Here is a 16,432-nt window from a genome sequence, read left to right as displayed (position 1 = left end):
GCTTCCCTGACGTTCTGTCCTGGTGTTAGAGGTCTGCTTTGCTGCTTGAACCCATGACTCCCAGAATGACTGCAAGGGCTATTTGGCTGGCTTCCTGTGTGATTTACAGCAACATAACAACCTCCAGAGACCTTGAACCCATCTGGCCTCTGCTAGAGTGTGTGCTAACTCCCAAGTGCCCTGCCCCTAAGAGTCTGGAAGTGGTAGAATAGGTACTGCTTCTCCCCAAAACTAAAATGTAGGAACTTGTAAATTGTTTCATAAAATATTGTAGAAGAACTGACTGAGGACCAGGACATACCGGGCAGCAGGTCAGCCAAACTTTACCTGTTACATTCATCCCCACAGCTGCAAAGTACTCTTCAGATTGACAACCGAGCAACAATATGTGGCCTATTAGGGCACGCTTAAGCTACTGCTTCATCTCACTGGAGGTTTTCGAGTTCAAAAATGTTGTCCAAGTCCAAAAATAAAATTCTAACTAGTTCAGTGGCAAAGGACTACCTATTGATTTTAAGAACTTCCTCGGCCTGAGAATCTAACTTCTCCCACTCAGGAATTTTTCTTGCCATCATCGACGGCTTCACCGAAACTTCGTCCAGCACTCCCCGACAAAGACTCCTCAGCCATAGCCTGCTGCCTTGCCCTGCTGAACTCTACCTTGTCCTGAATATTTCTTTGAAGATTCTTCTAAGTTTGAAGGCAATCCAAGAATGCGCCCAATCCACCTTGTGAATCTAACCTGCACACTGTTGCGCTTTGCCTGAACTTTAGCATTTGCCCTGAATTCATGCACCTCAGATACTCATGGTAGATGCTTTGATCATTTTTAGCACTATTTCTTCCAAAAAGCTTTAAACATTCATACCTCCGGTTGTACTGATTGTATTAATGACTTTTAATGTCATTTTATTGATTACAATTATCTCAATTCTTGGCAATTCGTGTTGCAATTTTCTTGTGCTGAGTTTTCACTTTATTACTGTTTTTGTTCTGCATAAGGTAAGCCTGGCTGCTTTTGTGCTAAGGTACAAGAGGATTGAGCACAGGTTAATTTAGGGACTTTTGTACTTCACCCTGACATTCATTGTGGTTGTTGCTTAAGAAGAGTTTTCACCCCCTCCATCGAATAAGACAATTTCTTTTAGAGCAGATGAAGGCAGGCAGATGAATAATAAGAGCTTTTGGAGAATGCATTTAGCATTCCATTATTGGGGCACGAGTGAATGGAATGAGGGGCACACCAAAGGTGTAATGAAGGTGCCTTAAGATAGATGTTCTTGAAATCCTGATGAAAAGGACAGAAGGATTTTAGGAGCTCTAATGAAGGAGGAGCTGTAGAGAATTACCTTCACTCCTGTGGCCAGTGAACCTAACTCCAGTGCTTAAAATTCAAACAGTCCTACATCTGCCCTGACACTCTGGTCCACTTCATCTCCCAGCAAAGGGAGCTGCTGGGAAGAAGGAACCCTGGGGGATGTGTGACCTAAAGCTTGTAGATGTACCATTTCTGGGTTTACATGACAACTCTTAAGTGGGAACTCAGAAAGACAAATGAAAGACTCCAATGCAAGCTTGCCTTACCCTCGGGTAGAGTGGGCTGAGCTCAGAAGCTGCTATGTGGGAATTCCTATCAAGTACAAATCTCAACAGTGATACAAGCAGCACAACTAAAACAACACAAAAGTGAGGTCAAAATCAAATTCACTGAAAACTATTTTTTGTTTACTATTTGACAGTGAATGTAATAAACCACATGGAATGACGATTCCCAAGTGAATAGCATTTTTTGTAAAGAAAAACAAAAACAAATAGTAGCAAATAGTTGCAAATCTTGTACATTTGAAACATTAATTTAAAGATAGTTCAGAAGTTTTATCCATATATTTTGTAAACCTTCTGGTATTCTTAGTTTAAGGAATCCCTCTTTAATAAAACCACTGAACATACTTATTGATCACTGAAACCAAACTCAAGCAGTTAGACTCAAATGCTTCCAAGTATGTTGGAAAACTCTAAGCATCATGACCAGTTTACTGTGCTTTTTTCTACAGTGCGAATTCCCATCCGACTCCAAAATGGTGGCAGCAGATGCGCCGGCCGCGTTGAGGTCTACTATAACTCCTCCTGGGGGACAGTGTGCGATGACTTGTGGGACCTAAGTGATGCAGAAGTTGTGTGCAGAGAGCTCAGTTGTGGACGGGCAGTTTCTGCTCCTGGCTCTGCCTACTTTGGTCAGGGTAATGGAAGCATTTTTCTGGATGATGTCAACTGCGGGGGCTCAGAGTCCTCCCTGTCGGAATGCAGTCACTCTGGCTGGATGCGACACAACTGTGGCCACCATGAGGACGCTGGGGTCACCTGCTCAGGTAAACTACTCATTTTCTGCACCCAAAGATGTTGCTTCTGTGATGTCAGTGCTTCAGAGGATTTGTTTCTCACCATAGTGATGTTGTCTGCACTCTGCTTTCTATTTGCAGTCAGAATCCGCACCTGTCTTTACCTGTACAAGCGTGAATGGCTCAGACAACTCTGTGATATTAATATGATTCAAAAGTAGAGCCCCAAGAAGACTGACTTTGATTTTTAAGTTGGCCTACCGAATTAGAGAAATCTTCATGTTTTTTCATAATTTCGAACATAAATTTCTTTCTATCTGTCTATCTGTCTATCTATCTATCTATCTATCTATCTATCTATCTATCTATCTATCTATCTATCTATCTATCTATCCACACACACATATACGTTTATATAGATATATACACGCACATACATAATGTGAAGTGTGTAGAGGCTATGGCACACAAGATGTGAAGCCTTCATAGGGTTATGATGCTCCCTCAGCTGCCCTCCCCTCCCTCAGTAATGGTAATAAATAGCATACTTTTCTTTACAGAACTGCATATAGGGTGTGTGCTATGCTATTTTGCCATGCATAGTAGTTATTGACAAAGGTACACAAATGTATCCATTGGACATGGGGATAAATTTATGCGAAAAAGCAGATCACAATAACTAAGGATATAATGTTAGGCCTTAGTTTTTGCCTTCTGCCAACTGATTCTATAGGGGAAACTTTGATGACTAAAGGATAGTTTTGCTTCCTCTGTATAATAGTGTAAAAGTGTTTTTATTACTAAAGGTGCTGCAAAAAAGATTTTTTATTTGGCCAGTTTTCTTTGCAATGGCATGTTAGCAAGGGTTGGATATCCATGAAAAGTGGACGCAGGGTCTGACTTAATGCCAAGTCCTGCGTCCCACCTACTCTGTGTGTGTCCAGATGGCGTCCACTGCTGGAGTTGGAAGTATATGGTTAAAAGGGTGCTAAGTCTAGCCCTAACTTCACAAGGTGAGAGGTGATGTGCTTTTGGGCGTATGTAGTTCAAGCTGTCAAGGACGCTCAATGACTTATAAAACAATTAACTTCAACAGTTTTTAACATTAAAGTTTGTTTATTTGTACTTTTCATTTTTGGGGTTTAAACAACAAAAACACAACAGCAACTGTGAAATAGCAACTTGGCTACCAAACATATTTTTCTGCATGTCTGCTAGTGAAACAAACCTCTTTTCTTCATCCATGTGCACTCTATTCTTTAATGAAGATCACCATCATGCAGCCAAGGCAGTGCAAGCCAATGGCGGTGAAGCATAGATGACCTTCACACTCTTTCTGCTGTAGGATGTCTTATGGTAATGTGCTGGAAAGAGAGATGGCTTTCTGTAATATGATGGCAGATGCAAATGCAACCTCTTAATAGTCCATTTTGTTTGGCTACAATAAATCACTCTTAACCTCAGGCAATAAAATGCTAGTGCATCAGTGATGTTCCAATGAGAATTTCCCATATCTTCCCGGGCTGCGTTGCTTGTCAAGTAACGTACATGTGACATATTTTGAAGATCACTTTTTCTCTCCAGGATGGGTGTTAGATAATTGCCACATGAAACATCTAAAATTACAGTTACAATGATAGACGCCGATGGAGACCTAATCTCTGGGGTCTGATCTTCCCTGGTATCCAGAGCAGCTTCTTCTAGATTTGCTCTGTACCCTGTTCATTCTCCCCAGAATCCATAGCTGAAGTTGGTAAAATGTTTATGTCCCCTAAAAAGGAAGAAGATGAAAACAAATAGTAGATGGTCTCTGTTGTGGTTCTCCAGTAAGAATTAGTGTAGTGATTAGCAATATATGTACATGAACTACTTGAGAGTGGCATATTCCAGTCACAGAAACCTGAAATCTTTCTAATGGTATTCCTGGATTTACAAATCCTCCCAATTAGCCAGGAAATGCCAATGAGTTGTTTTATATTTTCCTATCAGCAAAAAGGTCTTACAATATAATAATTGTGTAAGACTGCCACAGCACTGAAGTATTGGGTGAGACTGCCACAGCACTGTAGTATTGTGTTTGTGTGAATTGCAAGGATTTGCATCTCAAAAAACACAAAAAATGAAAGGTGCCATTCGATTGGTTAAACAATTCACACTATCTGCAAAATAAGCCAACCACCCTCTGGAAACAATGATGCCACCAAAAAATATAAGAAGGGATCCTTCTTATTAGTTAAACAATGCATTCCACATGCAAACTAATTCCATAGGATCCAGCGATAAGGAACCAATACTTTGGAGTACATAATTTTTCTTTTGTCCATTCAGAAAAACAGGCACACAGACTCATTTCTTTAACAACCTGTCATATGGTCCACTACTCATAAAAAAAGAAGCGAGAGTTTTGGTGTGGCAGATTTCCACACATCCAATTTGCGAAAAGAAGGGCAATGCATTTAGAGTCTCATGCACTCTATGTGACCAATTGCTACATGGCATGCATTCAAGAGTGTGTTCATTCTCAACAAGTGAATCATAAAATAAATTAGGGATTGCACCCAAAGAAGCACTCTTGGTCATATGTGAGGCTAGTAGAGGGATGAGGAGGAGTAAGAAAAGATCCTGCCACATGATGTGCAATTACAAGTTAAAGAGGACAATGATTGGTGTCTCCAGTTTTTGTCAGTGTTCTGTAACTGGTTAAATAAAATCATGTTTGGAGAAATGAACAAAAAAGGGCACTCCCTAGCAATGTAGGTGCATATTAAAAATGTCAGAAGGGTTTTTACTAAAGCTTTTTACAAATGAGGAAATTAAAGAAATGTAAAAAAAATATTAAAAAACAGTTTTTGAAAAAGAAAAGAAAATTAAACATAAACAGTTCATTTCAAAAGCAAGAACCATAAAAAAAAACCAAAAATGTAAAAAATATATATTTTGTTGGATGTGTGCAGGAGCTTGATGTAGGCTGGGTCCTTTTACCCAACCAGCTGCACAAGGCTCTAGGTTATATGGAGCGGCGGGAGGGCCAACCTGTGTTGGTTCAGTTGAAGGCAAAGCCAGCACACTGGTTCTATAGCCCAACACCCTATGCACGGCCTACATGTAGCAGGACTCGGACAGCTAAAGACAGTGGACTGCAGGACCAGGACAGAGGCCAGGACCTGTGGACCACCCTAAGTTGCATGGCTCAATGTCATGTACAGCAAGGGTCAGAAATCTTAAAAAATTTGGTGCAATGTCTGGCTATAGGCCATTTAGCTACAGGCTCTGAGTAGATAATCTACATTAACATGATACTGTGTGATGACATATGTCAGGCTCAGCAGTGAACACCTTCTGCACATGACTAAAGGACATGTGCTGTTTGGGTAATCTGCCAAATACATGTACTGTATAGGACTCAGAGGCAATCTGTACCCTGCAAGTGTCTCCTGAATGGGCTATTGATTACAAACGTACCATGATTATCACAAAGAAAAGAAAACATTTTTTCATGTGGGAAAGAAAGGAAACAGACCATTATGTTCATTAATTATGACTCCAGCTACACCCAGAAATAAAACCTTTATGTGTCAGAAAGCAAGATGGGAAAATACAATAGCCATTTTAAAATTCAGGGCTACATAACTATGGTAAATCTAAACATAAATATACTTTTTCTGCTACAAGATAAATTGCTGATGATGTCACGCCCTTGGATTTGGGAAATCTTCAGCTGGTCAAAGCTTAGTTCAGGCTGCCAGATGCCGGCGCATGTAGCACATGTAAAGTGCCTGGCTGCCAGACCCTGATATAGAGGGAGTTTGTTAGGCTGACCTTTGCTCAGCTTCCCAGACACTCATAATTTTTTGCAAAACTGAGGGGAGGCAGAGCCCCTCTGCCCAAAATAATGGGTCTCCCATGCAGGCTGATATCCCTGTTCACACTTCTATTTCCACAACATTTACTAACAGAGGCTAGAATGGAACTGTGCTCCTAGAGGTGAAAGGCTCAAATCATATGACATAATTTATCTGGAGCCCCTATGGTTCAGTTATAAATAGTGCTAATTCTGAGTTTTCCTTTCTTGTAGATGCCAACTTAACATCAACAACAGGTATGAGCTACAGTTCATTCACTGCTCTGTGGTCTGCATGAGCCATCTTGAGCACTTACACAATGTTCTTTTCTCTTCTTTCCCAGCTACAACCCATGTTTCTAGAAGTACATATCCCACAGGTAGGACAGTTTGTGTTAACATAAGTGTTTACAATGTGGAAATGTGCTTAAAAGATGCTGGTGTCTTAAAGTTTCACCAAATACCAATGCAATGTCAATGTTTCAGTCTGTAATTTCACTTGTGAAGTCATAACAGCAACAAATCCATTAAGGTACCTTTATGAGTAAATAGATCACTCCAGACTTTTCTGGTTTTGGGATTCTGTATTCAGACAATATGAGGTAGGTCGGGTATAAGCCCCTACTATAACCTGTGAATTCCTATTTGATATGTTAGTATTACAATGGTGACCGGTAACAGGACAATCCTTGAATATCCTAATCTATTGCTGGCCAAAAACAAATTACATTTTTCAAAACAGTTTTTCAAAGCAGGCCTACCCTGGTGTTTAAATGATTAATTAATGCATGCCTAGGTGGCAAAGGTCCCATCTGAAAAGCACAGAAACCTTCATTACTTGTATTTGTGTTTAGGAAAAGAAGCTTCTCATGCTGTCCTCAGCAAATCACTGGAATCCCAATATTTTGGCGAAAGAGACACAAGTCAGGCCACGGGGATTACCTCTCCCACTCATTGTCCAATATGAGTACTTTTATCCGATCCAGCCATTTTTTTAAATTTGTTTCCCCTGATTTTCTAATTCTACATATTTCTTTAGATTGGAGCTTTATCATTTAATATGCTTTTAAAACAAAAGGCATGAAGTGATCACATTACACAGTGCATGCATTTTCTTGTCTTTTAAATTTAAAGCATTCGATGATCTCAATGCATGTTTCTGCTTAAGGCTCCTCAGGTACTTTGACATGACTTCTAGGCAGCCCATGAGTGTGATTCCAAAAGATATGTCTTACAATGCATGAAAAAATGATAATTAGTCTCCTGCTTAGCTTTGACGACACCTCTGTATATAGCGTGTTATTACGCAAAATTTCCAATCAGACTGCACTACATACATAATCCCCATATTTGAAGTACACAAGGGCTAAATAAACTTTCAACAAGTAAAGAAGCAGGAGTCCATACCTCTCCACTATTCGCAATGCGAATTATATTGCAAAATGTCACGCTGCTGCCATATGTCCTTTCTCTTTCCTGTCAGACCTTAGAATCTCATTAATGTCCACACTTAAAAGCTTTGAACTCTGGTAGTTTCCTAATTAGATGATGGAGAAGGAAGACATTAGCACTGAGTTGTTACCAATAACCTCTGAAGACCAAAGGGCAGAACCTGATCTAGCTTCCACATAGAGAGCAAAGGAGAAACAACCGATGTAGTCTAAATGCTTTGCATACACTCTTTTGGTCCAAAGTCTCTGTTGTGGTTTCTAGCGATCCACGAAGACGCCTTAAGGTTGGAGCATGAAAGACTTGGCAATCTCTGCAGGGTCACCTCCAAACCATTTGTCTTCACCCCTCCTGTTTTGAATTTCTTTATTGGGATTAGAACTCTGTGCACTTTACCTCTACCCAGTGCTAAAGTGTTTGTGCTGCCTCCCTAAAGCATGGTAAAAGTGGCTAACACCTGATTGGCACATTTCATTTACTCATAAGCTTCTAGTGTATTGTAGTGCATCTTCCCAGGCTCTGTAATTCAAATACTACTAGCAGACCTACAGCATACCTTGAGTCACCTACTACAGCAGCCGTTAAAACATGTGTCAGGCCTACCATTGTAGAATGTAGTCTAGTTTCAAACTGCCAGTTTCACCTAGCAGAATAAAAGTGTTCCTTGGTCTAAACCATATTTAATACGTATCTCACACAAATGTTATGTTCTAAACAGCCCATAGGGTAGAGTACAATTTATTAAAAGGCAGGACATGTGTTTTAAGCTTTACATGTCCTGTTAGTGAAGAACTCCTAAATTTGTTTTTTTACTACGGTAAGACTTACCTCTTGCATAGTATTAAATTGGTTCCCATATTAAATTTAGTAAGTGTTAACAGGTTATTGTGTACAGGTAGACATATCATATTTGAATTTAAATGGATTGAATTTTAAAATTTGCTTGAATGTTAATGCCAGATTCTTAGTCACAATTCTGAAAATAGCACTTTTATAGAGTTGGCATTTGCCCGTACTAACCATGTCCTGCTGTAGGTGTCATGGGTCATATGACTATGAATAGTTTAGCTGATGGGGTTTGTGTATTCCCTCCTGACAGTTAGACAATAGTTGACTACACAATAACATGGGACTGACCTGTCCCTGCCCACTTACACAGCAAAGGGATGACTGTAGCACACATAGAAATTAAGCTGACAATAGCTTTTTGTCACCTCAGACTTCCTACATGCTTGACAGGGGAAGGGAAGAACTTTTCATTACCAGATTTAGGGTTAGCCAGGAAGATTCAACCACTCCATTGGCTGGTACCCCTTATAAATATTGGACTCTCAGAACTGCTGCACAATACACTTCTTGACCTATGGAAGTCTTCAGAAGGGCTGCCCCAACCCCAAGAACAATACACTACTGCTTAAGGCCAGCTTTGTTCACCAGATAAGTGTCTTGCTGCTTGATGCCTGCCTTGCTTCCCTGACGTTCTGTCCTGGTGTTAGAGGTCTGCTTTGCTGCTTGAACCCATGACTCCCAGAATGACTGCCAGGGCCATTTGGCTGGCTTCCTGTGTGACTTACAGCAACATAACAACCTCCACAGACCTTGAACCCACCTGGCCTCTGCTAGAGTGTGTGCTAACTTCCAAGTGCCCTGCCCCTAAAAGTCTGAAGTGGTAGAATAGGTACTGCTTCTCCCTGAAACTAAAATGTAGGAACGTGTAAATTGTTTCATAAAAAATTGTAGAAGAACTGACTGAAGACCAGGACATACCGGGCAGCAGGTCAGCCAAACTTTACCTGTTACATTCATCCCCACAGCTGCAAAGTACTCTTCAGATTGACAACCGAGCAACAATATGTGGCCTATTAGGGCACGCTTAAGCTACTGCTTCATCTCACTGGAGGTTTTCGAGTTCAAAAATGTTGTCCAAGTCCAAAAATAAAATTCTCACTAGTTCAGTGGCAAAGGACTACCTATTGATTTTAAGAACTTCCTCGGCCTGAGAATCTAACTTCTCCCACTCAGGAATTTTTTCTTGCCATCATCGACGGCTTCACCGAAACTTTGTCCAGAACTCCCTGACAAAGACTCCTCAGCCATAGCCTGCTGCTTTGCCCTGCTGATCTCTACCTTGTCCTGAAAATTTCTTTAAAGTTTCTTCTAAGTTTGAAGGCAATCCAAGACTGCACCCAATCCACCTTGTGAATCTAACCTGCACGCTGTTGCGCTTTGCCTCAACTTTAGCATTTGCCCGGAATTCATGCACCCCAGATACTCATGGTAGATGCTTTGATAATTTTTAGCACTATTTCTTCCAAAAAGCGTTAAACATTCATACCTCTGGTTGTACTGATTGTATTTAATTATTTTTAATGTCATTTTATTGATTACAATTATCTCAATTCTTGGCAATTCGTGTTGCAATTTTCTTGTGCTGAGTTTTCACTTTATTACTGTTTTTGTTCTGTATAAGGTAAGCCTGGCTGTTTTTGTGCTGAGGTGCAAGAGGATTGAGCACAGGTTAATTTAGGGACTTTTGTACTTCACCCTGACATTCATTGTGGTTGTTGCTTAAGAAGAGTTTTAACCCCCTCCATCCAATAAGACAATTTCTTTTAGAGCAGATGAAGTCAGGCAGATGAATAATAAGAGCTTTTGGAGAATGCATTTAGCATTCCATTATTGGGGCACGAGTGAATGGAATGAGGGGCACACCAAAGGTGGAATGAAGGTGCCTTAAGATAGATGTTCTTGAAATCCTGATGAAAAGGACAGAAGGATTTTAGGAGCTCTAATGAAGGAGGAGCTGTAGAGAATTACCTTCTCTCCTGTGGCCAGTGAACCTAACTCCAGTGCTTAAAATTCAAACAGTCCTACATCTGCCCTGACACTCTGGTCCACTTCATCTCCCAGCAAAGGGAGCTGCTGGGAAGAAGGATCCCTGAGGGATGTGTAACCTAAAGCTTGTAGATGTACCCTTTCTGGGTTTACATGACAACTCTTGAGTGGGAACTCAGAAAGACAAATGAAAGACTCTTCAATGCAAGCTTGCATTACCCTCGGGTAGAGTGGGCTGAGCTCAGAAGCTGCTATGAGGGAATTTCTATCAAGTACAAATCTCAACAGTGAAACAAGCAGCACAACTAAAACAACACAAAAGTGAGGTCAAAATCAAATTCACTGAAAACTATTTTTTGTTTACTATTTGAAAGTGAATGTAATAAACCACAGGGGATGACAATCCCCAAGTGTATAGCATTGTTAGCAAAGAAAATCAAAAGACAAATAGTAGCAGATAGTTGCAAATCTTGTACATTTGAAACATTAATTTAAAGATAGCTCAGAAGTTTAATCCATATATTTTGTAAACCTTGTGGTATTCTTAGTTTAAGGAATCCCTCTTTAATAAAACCACTGAACATACTTATTGATCACTGAAAACAAACTCATGCAGTTAGATTCAAATGCTTCCAAGTATGTTGGAAAACTCTAAGCATCATGACCAGTTCACTGTGCTTTTTTCTACAGTGCGAATTCCCATCCGACTCCAGAATGGTGGCAGCAGATGCGCTGGCCGTGTTGAGGTCTACTATAACTCCTCCTGGGGGACAGTGTGCGATGACTTGTGGGACCTAACTGATGCAGAAGTTGTGTGCAGAGAGCTCAGTTGTGGACGGGCAGTCTCTGCTCCTGGCTCTGCCTACTTTGGTCAGGGCAATGGAAGTATTTTTCTGGATGATGTCAACTGCGGGGGCTCAGAGTCCTCCCTATCGGAGTGCAGTCACTCTGGCTGGATGCGACACAACTGTGGCCACCATGAGGACGCTGGGGTCACCTGCTCAGGTAAACTACTCATTTTCTGGACCCAAAGATGTTTCTTCTCTGATGTCAGTGCTTCAGAGGATTTGTTTTTCACCATAGTGATGTTGTCTGCACTCTGCTTTCTATTTGCTGTCCGAATCCACACCTGTCTTTACCTGTACAAGCGTGAATGGCTCAGACAACTCTGTGATATTAAAATGATTCAAAAGTAGAGCCCCAAGAAGACTGACTTTGATTTTTACGTTGGCCTACCGAATTAGAGAAATCTTCATCTTTTTTCATAATTTCGAGCATACATTTCTTTCCATCTGTCTGTCTATCTGTCTCTCTATCTATCTATCTATCTATCTATCTATCTATCTATCTATCTATCTATCTATCTATCTATCTATACACACACATATATGTATATATAGATATATACACGCACATACATAATGTGAAGTGTGTAGAGGCTATAGCACACAAGATGTGAAGCCTTCATAGGGTTATGATGCTCCCTCAGCTGCCCTCCCCTTCCTCAGTAATGGTAATAAATAGCATACTTTTCTTTACAGAACTGCATATAGGGTGTGTGCTATGCTATTTTGCCATGCATAGTAGTTATTGACAAAGGTACACAAATGTATCCATTCGACATGGGGATAAATTCATGCGAAAAAGCAGATCACAATAACTAAGGATATTATGTTAGGCCTTAGTTTTTGCCTTCTGCCAACTGATTCTATAGGGGAAACTTTGATGACTAAAGGATAGTTTTACTTCCTCTGCATAATAGTGTAAAAGTGTTTTTATTACCAAAGGTGCTCCAAAAAACATTGTTTTATTTGGCCAGTTTTCTTTGCAATGGCATGGTAGCAAGGGTTGGATATCCATGAAAAGTGGACGCAGGGTCTGACTTAATGCCAAGTCCTGCATCCCACCTACTCTGTGTGTGTCCAAATGGCGTCCACTGCTGGAGTTGGAAGTATATGGTTAAAAGGGTTCTAAGTCTAGCCCTAACTTCACAAGGTGAGAGGTGATGTGCTTTTGGGCGTACGTTGTTCAAACTGTCAATGAGGCTCAATGACTTATAAAACAATTAACTTCAACTGTTTTTAACTATTAAAGTTTGTTTATTTGTACTTTTCATTTTTTGGGGGTTAAACAACAGAAACACAACAGCAACTGTGAAATAGCAACTTGGCTAACAAACAAATTTTTCTGCATGCCTGCTAGTGTAACAAACCTCTTTTCTTCATCCATGTGCACTCTGTTCTTTAATGAAGATCACCGTCATGCAGCCAAGGCAGTGCAAGCCAATGGCGGTGAAGCATAGATGACCTTCACCCTCTTTCTGCTGTAGGATGTCTTATGGTAATGTGCTGGAAAGAGAGATGGCTTTCTGTAATGTGATGGCAGATGCAAATGCAACCTCTTAATAGTCCATTTTGTTTGGCTACAATAAATCACTCTTAACCTCAAGCAATAAAATGCTAGTGCATCAGTGATGTTCCACTGAGAATTTCCCATATCTTCCTGGGCTGCGTTGCTTGTCAAGTAACGTACATGTGACATATTTTGAAGATCACTTTTTCTCTCCATGATGGGTGTTAGATAATTGCCACATGAAACATCTAAAATTACAGTTACAATGATTGACGCCGATGGAGACCTAATATCTGTGGTCTGATCTTCCCTGGTATCCAGAGCAGCTTCTTCTGGATTTGCTCTGTGTCCTGTTCATTCTCCCAAGAATCCATAGCTGAAGTTGGTAAAATGTTTATGTCCCCTAAAAAGGAAGACGATGAAAACAAATAGTAGATGGTCTCTGTTGTGTTTCACCAGTAAGAAGTAGTGTAGTGATTAGCAATATATGTACAAGAACTACTTGAGAGTGGCTTATTCCACTCACAGAAACCTGAAATCTTTCTAATGGTATTCCTGGATTTATAAATTCCTCCCAATTAGCCAGGGAATGCCAATGAGTTGTTTTATATTTTCCTATCAGCAAAAAGGTCTTACAATATAATAATTGTGTAAGGCTGCCACAGCACTGAAGTATTGGGTGAGACTGCAACAGCACTGTAGTATTGTGTTTGTGTGAGTTGCAAGGATTTGCATCTCAAAAAACACAAAAAATGAAAGGAGCCATTCGATTGGTTAAACAATTCACACTATCTGCAAAATAAGCTAACCACCCTCTGGAAACAATGATGCCACCAAAAAATATAAGAAGGGATCCTTCTTATTAGTTAAACAATGCATTCCATGCAAACTAATTCCATAGGATCCAGCGATAAGGAACCAATACTTTGGAGTACATAATTTTTCTTTTGTCCATTCAGAAAAACAGGCATACAGACTCATTTCTTTAACAACCTGTCATATGGTCCACTACTCATAAAAAAAAAGCAAGAGTTTTGGTGTGGCAGATTTCCACACATCCAATTTGTGAAAAGAAGGGCAATGCCTTTAGAGTCTCATGCACTCAATGTGACCAATTGCTACATGGCATGCATTCAAGAGTGTCTTCATTCTCAACAAGTGAATCATAAAATAAATTAGGGATTGCACCCAAAGAAGCACTCTTGGTCATATGTGAGGCTAGTAGAGGGATGAGGAGGAGTAAGAAAAGATCCTGCCACATGATGTGCAATTACAAGTTAAAGAGGACAATGATTGGTGTCTCCAGTTTTTGTCAGTGTTCTGTAACTGGTTAAATAAAATCATGTTTGGAGAAATGAACAAAAAAGGGCACTCCCTAGCAATGTATGTGCATATTAAAAATGTCAGAAGGGTTTTTACTAAAGGTTTTTACAAATGAAGAAATTAAAAAAAAGTAAAGAAAATATTAAAAAACAGTTTTTGAAAAAGAAAAGAAAATTAAACATAAAACAGTTCATTTCAAAAGCAAGAACCATAAAAACCCCCCAAAAATGTAAAAAATATATATTTTGTTGGATGTGTGCAGGAGCTTGATGTAGGCTGGGTCCTTTTACCCAACCAGCTGCACAAGGCTCTAGGTTATATGGAGCGGCGGGAGGGCCAACCTGTGTTGGTTCAGTTGTAGGCAAAGCCAGCACACTGGTTCTATAGCCCAACACCCTATGCACGGCCTATATGTAGCAGGACTCGGACAGCTAAAGACAGTGGACTGCAGGACCAGGACAGAGGCCAGGACCTGTGGACCACCCTACGTTGCATGGCTCAATGTCATGTACAGCAAGGGTCAGAAATCTTAAAAAATGTGGTGCAATGCCTGGCTATAGGCCATTTAGCTACAGGCTCTGAGTAGACAATCTACATTAACATGATACTGTGTGATGACATATGTCAGGCTCAGCAGTCAAAACCTTCTGCACATGACTAAAGGACATGTGCTGTTTGGGTAATCTGCCAAATACATGTACTGTATAGGACTCAGAGGCAGTCTGTACCCTGCAAGTGACTCCTGAATGGGCTATTGATTACAAACGTACCATGATTATCACAAAGAAAAGAAAACATTTTTTCATGTGGGAAAGAAAGGAAACAGACCATTATGTTCATTAATTATGACTCCAGCTACACCCAGAAATAAAACCTTTATGTGTCACAAAGCAAGATAGGAAAATACAATAGCCATTTTAAAATTCAGGGCTACAGAACTATGGTAAATCTAAACATAAATATACTTTTTCTGCTACAAGATAAATTGCTGATGATGTCACGCCCTTGGATTTGGGAAATCTTCAGCTGGTCAAAGCTTAGTTCAGGCTGCCAGATGCTGGCGCACGTAGCACATGTAAAGTGCCTGGCTGCCAGACCCTGATATAGAGGGAGTTTGTTAGGCTGACCTTTGCTCAGCTTCCCAGACACTCATCAGTTTTTGCAAAACTGAGGGGAGGCAGAGCCCCATTGCCCAAAATAATGGGTCTCCCATGCAGGCTGATATCCCTGTTCACACTTCTATTTCCACAACATTTACTAACAGAGGCTAGAATGGAACTGTGCTCCTAGAGGTGAAAGGCTCAAATCATATGACATAATTTATCTGGAGCCCCTATGGTTCAGTTATAAATAGTGCTAATTCTGAGTTTTCCTTTCTTGTAGATGCCAACTTAACATCAACAACAGGTATGAGCTACAGTTCATTCACTGCTCTGTGGTCTGCATGAGCCATCTTGAGCACTTACACAATGTTCTTTTCTCTTCTTTCCCAGCTACAACCCATGTTTCTAGAAGTACATATCCCACAGGTAGGACATTTTGTGTTAACATAAGTGTTTACAATGTGGAAATGTGCTTAAAAGATGCTGATGTCTTAAAGTTTCACCAAATACCAATGCAATGTCAATGTTTCAGTCTGTAATTTCACTTGTGAAGTCATAACAGCAACAAATCCATTAAGGTATCTTTATGAGTATATAGATCACTCCAGACTTTTCTGGTTTTCGGATTCTGTATTCAGACAATATGAGGTAGGTCGGGTATAAGCCCCTACTATAACCTGTGAATTCCTATTTGATATGTTAGTATTACAATGGTGACCGGTAACAGGACAATCCTTGAATATCCTAATCTATTGCTGGCCAAAAACAAATTACATTTTTCAAAACAGTTTTTCAAAGCAGGCCTACCCTGGTGTTTAAATGTTTAATTAATGCATGCCTAGGTGGCAAAGGTCCCATCTGAAAAGCACAGAAACCTTCATTACTTGTATTTGTGTTTAAGAAAAGAAGCTTCTCATGCTGTCCTCAGCAAATCACTGGAATCCCAATATTTTGGCGAAAGAGACACAAGTCAGGCCACGGGGATTACCTCTCCCACTCATTGTCCAATATGAGTACTTTTATCCGATCCAGCCATTTTTTTAAATTTGTTTCCCCTGCTTTTCTAATTCTACATAATTCCTTAGATTGGTGCTTTATCATTTAATATGCTTTTAAAACAAAAGGCATGAAGTGATCACAGTGCATGCATTTTCTTGTCTTTTGAATTTAAAGCATTCGATGATCTCAAT

General features: G+C 40.2%; 1 protein-coding gene across 1 annotated transcript in view; it reads left to right on the top strand.

Moving 5' to 3' along the window:
• Positions 1 to 16,432, top strand: part of DMBT1 (deleted in malignant brain tumors 1) — a 624,760-nt gene that overhangs the window by 295,535 nt on the left and 312,793 nt on the right. The window contains exons 47-52 of the mRNA XM_069239169.1: positions 2,055 to 2,369; positions 6,415 to 6,438; positions 6,525 to 6,560; positions 11,155 to 11,469; positions 15,523 to 15,546; positions 15,633 to 15,668. Coding sequence (XP_069095270.1) covers positions 2,055 to 2,369; positions 6,415 to 6,438; positions 6,525 to 6,560; positions 11,155 to 11,469; positions 15,523 to 15,546; positions 15,633 to 15,668 — 750 coding nt within the window. The remainder of the gene's footprint in view (positions 1 to 2,054; positions 2,370 to 6,414; positions 6,439 to 6,524; positions 6,561 to 11,154; positions 11,470 to 15,522; positions 15,547 to 15,632; positions 15,669 to 16,432) is intronic.

The sequence above is a fragment of the Pleurodeles waltl genome, chromosome 6 (genome assembly GCF_031143425.1).
Source record: "Pleurodeles waltl isolate 20211129_DDA chromosome 6, aPleWal1.hap1.20221129, whole genome shotgun sequence".
Classification (NCBI taxonomy): domain Eukaryota; kingdom Metazoa; phylum Chordata; class Amphibia; order Caudata; family Salamandridae; genus Pleurodeles; species Pleurodeles waltl.
Note: the sequence above shows the minus strand (reverse complement) of the source record. Positions and strands in the feature narration are given on the sequence as shown.